At 39.7% G+C, this 6,000-nt stretch overlaps 1 protein-coding gene across 2 annotated transcripts in view; it reads left to right on the top strand.

Moving 5' to 3' along the window:
* The first annotated feature begins 364 nt into the window (after positions 1-364).
* Positions 365-6,000, top strand: part of med13a (mediator complex subunit 13a) — a 174,094-nt gene continuing 168,458 nt past the window's right edge. Inside the window, exon 1 of one of the 2 annotated variants that reach the window (XM_072243538.1) lies at positions 365-900. In XM_072243538.1, the coding sequence (XP_072099639.1) occupies positions 826-900 (75 nt within the window). In that variant the 5' untranslated portion in view covers positions 365-825. The remainder of the gene's footprint in view (positions 901-6,000) is intronic. The other variant, XM_072243539.1, reaches the window with a different exon arrangement.

The following is a 6,000-nucleotide window of genomic DNA, read 5'->3' as shown; positions in this document are numbered from 1 at the left end:
GGTATGAATACATCTAGTTACTCTAGAAACTTTTCAAAGCTATTGATATACAGGAGGGTTTAGTGTGACAAGTTGTGTGTGGGGAAGGATAAAACATAGATATACTTTTTGAAACAAAGGGAGCTTGAGAAACATACACCATTTGAAATTGAAAAGGAGGAAATGTGATAATTTACTAAGTACTTGAATTAAAATATGCGATAGGATGGACATCCTCTCTGGGCTGCAGGGTGTATGGCCGGCCTCCTCAGCGCCCCAAGTGGCCGAGGCGCGAAGTGTTTTGCAATTTGATTTGCGCTCCAGCGCGCCCCAAGTGGCCGTGCGGGGGAAGCGCGGCCGCCGGGCCAGTCACGTGACGGGCCTCCGCCATTAAGTCTGGGACTGAGGCTCCCATTAAAGGAAGGGATTGCACACAAACCTGAGTCTCCGAGAGAGAGAGAGCGAGCGAGCGAGCGAGCGAGAAAGAGAGAGAGAGAGAGAGAGAGAGAGCGCGAGCGAGCTAGTGTGTGTGTATGTGTGTGTGAGAGAGAGAGAGAGAGAGTGAGTGAGAAAGAGAGAGAGAGGGCAAGGGGGGAGGGAGAGAGAGAGGCAAGAGAGGAGACAGAAGACAGATGCCTTCACCTCGTTCCCCTCTCTGAGAGGAGAAAGGGAGGAAAAGAAAGGAGGCGTGGAAAAAAAAAGGAATAAAACACCTCGGATTTCATGTGGAAGAAAATAATTTGAGGGAATTTTCTCGCGGGGACGACTTTTATTCCCCCCCCCCCCCGTGTATGTATTTCCTTTCGAAGTGCGCGTTAGAGCTGCTTGGACGATGCAGGGATCGTGATGATGAGTTCGTCCGGCTGCTGGGTGGCGAACGGGGCGAGTTTGGAGGATTGCTACTCGAACCTCTTCTCTCTGGTGAGTGATTGAAGCGGCCGTCGCGCAGCCATTTTCCAACCGCGGCCTTCACTCAGGCGTAGTGGAAGGGGAGGGGGGGGTGTTGTAAAAATACCTGTAACCTAATTCAAAATACACATTTCTAAATGGACAAGAGGAGGAAAAATACAAACCACCCTTCTTTTAAATTTAAAAGCAGTCACTTTTTTCCACAAATACTTCCCTCTTCTTCTCTTCCCCCCCTTTTAAACTTGCAGATGTCTTGAAGTGAAAATTCCTCTATATCTGACAGGGGAAAAAGTATTTCTTTTCTTACTTGGTAATTTTTAGATATTTTCGGCCGAGTAAATATTAAATTCGTAACCGCACTCATTTATTAAAAAAACAATTTTGACTCTACCTCTTGTCATGTACTAGTTTGAAATGAAGATCGCCTTTTAAACTTGTAAATGATATCTGGTTTGTACTTTTATAAAAATGCTTTAATCATTTGTTACCCTTTCACTTGAACTGGGAGAAGGTATTTTAGCAGCCGGAGCAAGAGTTGGTAAAATATCGCTTAACAACATCAAAACTGCGATAGGCTCCGAGGCTGTCATTTTATCTCGGGCGATTTAAGTGTATTTTTAAAAGGTGACTGGTTATAATAAAGAGCTACATGTAGAATGCAGCCTCTTTATGCTTTATTTCTTCTTTCTCTTACATTTCCACCCCCTCCATCGTCGTCGTTCACTCTGGGGGCGAATAGAATAACTGCATCGTGAAAGGGAAGTGTTTTTGAAAACCCCCAGAGAAAAGCAAAAATATATAGATAAGCAGCCAGTTCCAAAGTGAAAATTTCAATCGACCGAAGGGAGAGATTCAAGGGTCTTAAGAGTTTAAATGCAGTGTAAGACGTGTTTCACTGGGCATATAACTTTTTAAAAAAAAAACTCTGGAATGGAAAGTCTTTCATTCGGAGTGAGGGAAAGTTGTCAAAGGTCACTTGAATTGTATTTCTAAATTTATTGAGTGGAAGACATGATTCGGGCACCATTTTCCCTTTTGAGCAAGGCAGCAGAAATACGTTGTGTGTGTTAATTAACATTTAGATAATTAGTTATTTTGAAAGCAGAGTTGTTGATTGCTGTCGAACAAATGTGGCCTTTGCATTCCTCGAAGCTGACAAAATATGTTTGCTTTTATGAACATTGAATTTAAGGCAAAGAATGGTGGAATGGAAAGTTTAGGAGTTTGTTGGTCCTATGGGAGTCTTAAATAATCTTTAACACTTTTTGAGAAGCTTTTTTGGAAACCCTAATATGGCTGCCCAGCTGTCTTCTAAAAATGATTAGTTACTCTCATTACAGTCGAATGTGTCACCATATAATGTTTTTTTAGAGAGGAAAATGTGGGTGAGTTGTGGAACATGAGAATAAAAAAAGTGCTTCCCACTGTTCCACATTTCAAACTATAAATGTAGCAAGTCACCAAGAAAAGGGAAATCGGATTAATTTTAAAATGACTGTTTCCCTACTTTTACGTGGCTCCCCTTCCCCCACTGATCTTGGCTCCATTGAGGAACTTTTAATGCTTTGATTTCTCCTCTCTGAGATAACTTGAATAATCTGAGCAGCAGACTTAGTGACTGTTGTAGTTTTTGTTGGTGTCTGGTGGGATATGTGATCAGATGAAGTAAGAGCAATTACTGCTTTTTCCTCCAGATTTATTCTCACCCACCCTCTTTGCCCCACCTACCCATGAAAGCAAGAGAACACTTTATTTTTGCCCCCCAAAATTGACATGAATTTCTGATCCTTATTGCATACAAGAACTTTGCTTTTTTAATATTGCCTTGCTGCAAAATCCTGGCAAACTCTTTGAATACTGAAAATCCACTCTTTAGTTTACTGAAGACTTTGAATATTGAAAATCCACTCTTTAGTTTAGTTTCCTAATTTTCATGTTTTAATAATAGTAATATTACTTGATGTAGATTAATTATGTAGAAGAGGTTTAACATGATTTATGTTTGTATTGTGTTCTTTCAATGAAAAAATGCAGATTAAAAAAAATCTAATGGCCTTTCTGATACAGACTCTGGGCTGAATGATTTCCTTCTGCAGCATTTGGATCTTTGAATCTATGACTCTTGCTAGAGTTGACTCCATGAATGACAGTTGCTTTGTGGTCTTTTCCAGAGTTGCCTTTCTTCTGCATGTCATTAAAACACTGGCATTTAATTCATCTTGAGGGTCATGGGAAGTTAAGCCTAAACCTAACTTCATGTAACAGAAGGGGATCAAAAGTATGCCATACCTATAGCCCCTGATTCCTTCCTCCGCCAAGTTCACTTTTACTGTTTAATTTTGTCTTTCCTAGTATTATAACTGTGCCAATATTGTGCTGTTAGCATTACATTGAGGCTTTGGTTATAAGTTCTTAGGCAATGTTAAGTATTTGTTCTCCATTCTATCAGACTACACTGTTTTGCTACGTTGATTTTTCAGTAATTGACCTATACTAGTAATGGCACTTCAGTTTCATTCCATAGTTTCAATAAAAGAGGTAATTGTGCTTCATAATTTTTCTGTTTTGTTCTCCCAATATTATGTTTCTAAGAGGGGGAGTTTCGGAGGAGGGAGCTTTCTCTTAATAAATCCATATACATGAGATTTTCAGACAAGCAAATCTGTTCTGCTCTTGGTCTGTCCTGTGAAGTCACTAATGAAATGTCCTGGAATTGCTTGATTATAAAGTATTGTTTTCAGATTGGGGAGCTGAGTTCGAGCCTCCATTGACTAGGCTTCCTGAACTGGAGTCTATAGCCAGTCATTAATTTGGAGTCCTGCATTTGGTAGTTGCTTTATTTTTAGTTTGGGGGAACCTCTTGGATTTATGAGCTTGCTGCCCACCAGTGTTGTCATCAGTTCAGCTACAGCATGATATTTAACCAGAGTAGATACTGTCCTGCCTTTAAAAGGAAACCTAAATCTGATTAAAATAACTTAAAATACTCCTACTGTCCCCTTAACAAATACAGTAAGTATTGAGTCATACAGAATTTAGAAGATGCCTAGCCCTTACATCAGACTTGTAAGCAGACCTCTTCATCTTGTCCTATCTGTACTAGGATGTTGAGTGCAAATATAGTTCCTCTTGTTTCAAGTTACTTTTTTTAATGATTCAGTTTCTTGTTTATCCTTGGAAGAAATCTTGCATCTTAAAGTACTTGTACTAAATTTTCATTTCCAACACTCCACCATACCTTTTTGATTGTGATAGCACCTGTTGGAGCTTGTGTGCATAGTTTCTCTAGCACCTTCACTTAGAAACTTGAGAACTAAATATTCATAAGCTCTTTGATACTGGAAGGTTGATAACTACGTACAATACCATTTTTGCTAGCGTATTGTCAGCATGCAACTTCCATAGTGATTGAGTTCACATTGTGCAATGGGAAGTCAGTTTATGTATTTTTTTGAAAACATTGAGGTCACTTGTAATAATCTTGATTTCTTCGGTACTTAAGATGACCTCATTTGGCAGGGAGCAGGAATTAACTTGTGTATGGGTGTTTTTACTTGGATTTCAATATCCTGTTTAGAGGTAGATCTTTGTGTATTCATAATTTTTACATTTCCTGTCAGAATTGCCCTTAATGTTTTGCACTTGGTAATTAATATGGAGATGCCACACAGTGATGACTGGCTGCCTGTGTTAACATTATTGAAACCTGCAGTCTTGTGGGTTCTTGAAGGAGGGGGGGAAGCCTATGGTCGGAAATGCTTTTCTGTAGATTGTTGTAGGTAGTAAATCCCATGAATGCTTAAATGTGATGAACGACTAGCAGATTAGCTTGTGGTGTTATTTGAAGTTGTATTGTTAACACTAGAGCTCCCTTCCTCCTGTTCAGTGTGCAGTAGGATATTTTCCATTCATGCAGTTACACTGGGGCCTCTGTTTAATTTTTTACATGAAAGATGGTTCCTCCCACAATGCAGCACTTGATTGGCATGTCTTTGAGGGCTAGTTGAGATTGTTTGTTTCTATAGTGGGTTATGAGCCTACTTTCAGAAGCTTGTGCCTGAAAAAGTTTTGTTATATAATTCTGTTGTGTTTGTATAGTGAAGAGCTTTGACAGAAGCAAATGAATCTTCTCTAGCTCTGCTATAATACATGGCCAGCATAGCTTAATGGTTGTCTCCCTATAAAGGCCACTTATTTTGCTTAATATTGCCAGAGTCCCAAAATCTCATGGTATCGCGCTTGTTTTTGAATAGTTTTTGATATGGTAGGTGAAGAATAGTTCTGAGGTGAGTTGACATTACCACTTAAATGCCAGGAGGATACAATGTGGATAAAAATGACAGCTTTTGGGAGCAAATTTAGTTAGGTGATGCAAGGTATTTTAACAGGTTTTTATTTAAAATATAAATAGGCATTATGCATTGCTATGCTTAAGGGGAAGAAAAAATGAAGGAATTTTTCTACTCAGTTGTAAAACGTGATGAGCTTGCTGGAATTTGGAATAAATAGCTTTACTTCAGCACCAGAAAGGAGACAATTGCGTGGATAGGCTTTTGTATTTTTTTTATTGCTCCTCCATGCTTTCTCTTCTCAAGACATATTGGGATCTACCAAGAATTAAAACACATTTTTTACATGTTCTGTAGTTTCCTGCAGGATAAATAACCGTTTAAACAGAAGATGAGACCTTTACACAGTGGGAAGTCCTTTCTTTGGAGGTGATGCTAGTTTTTGGGGGGTGTCCAAAGAGAACCATTGCACCTGTTTGTTCTTTTGTCCCCTGTTGCACTGAAACACATCCAACTTGGGTGATTGGCTGTCTTGTAGGGAGTAATAGTTGCAAATTAAAATAATTACTTCCCTCACCATTTAGCTGTGTGAGAACAAGTTCAACGAGGCAACAGAGGAAAGGCACAGGAAACGCCACAACAGAACCTCGGCCCCTGCTGCCCCTCCAGGCTTCACCTGCCAAGTATATGGCAAACAGTGCCTGTCAAGGATCCACTCCAGCCACTCCAGGACGCACGTATTAAACCCTACTTACTAACTGACTGAAAGGAACCATCATCATCCTATGGGATGGATAGAGAGAGAAAGAGAGAGAGAGAGAGC

This window comes from Mobula birostris, chromosome 25, assembly GCF_030028105.1.
Source record: "Mobula birostris isolate sMobBir1 chromosome 25, sMobBir1.hap1, whole genome shotgun sequence".
Classification (NCBI taxonomy): Eukaryota; Metazoa; Chordata; class Chondrichthyes; order Myliobatiformes; family Myliobatidae; genus Mobula; species Mobula birostris.
The sequence above is the reverse complement of the archived record's forward strand: the minus strand, read 5'-3'. Positions and strand labels throughout refer to the sequence as shown.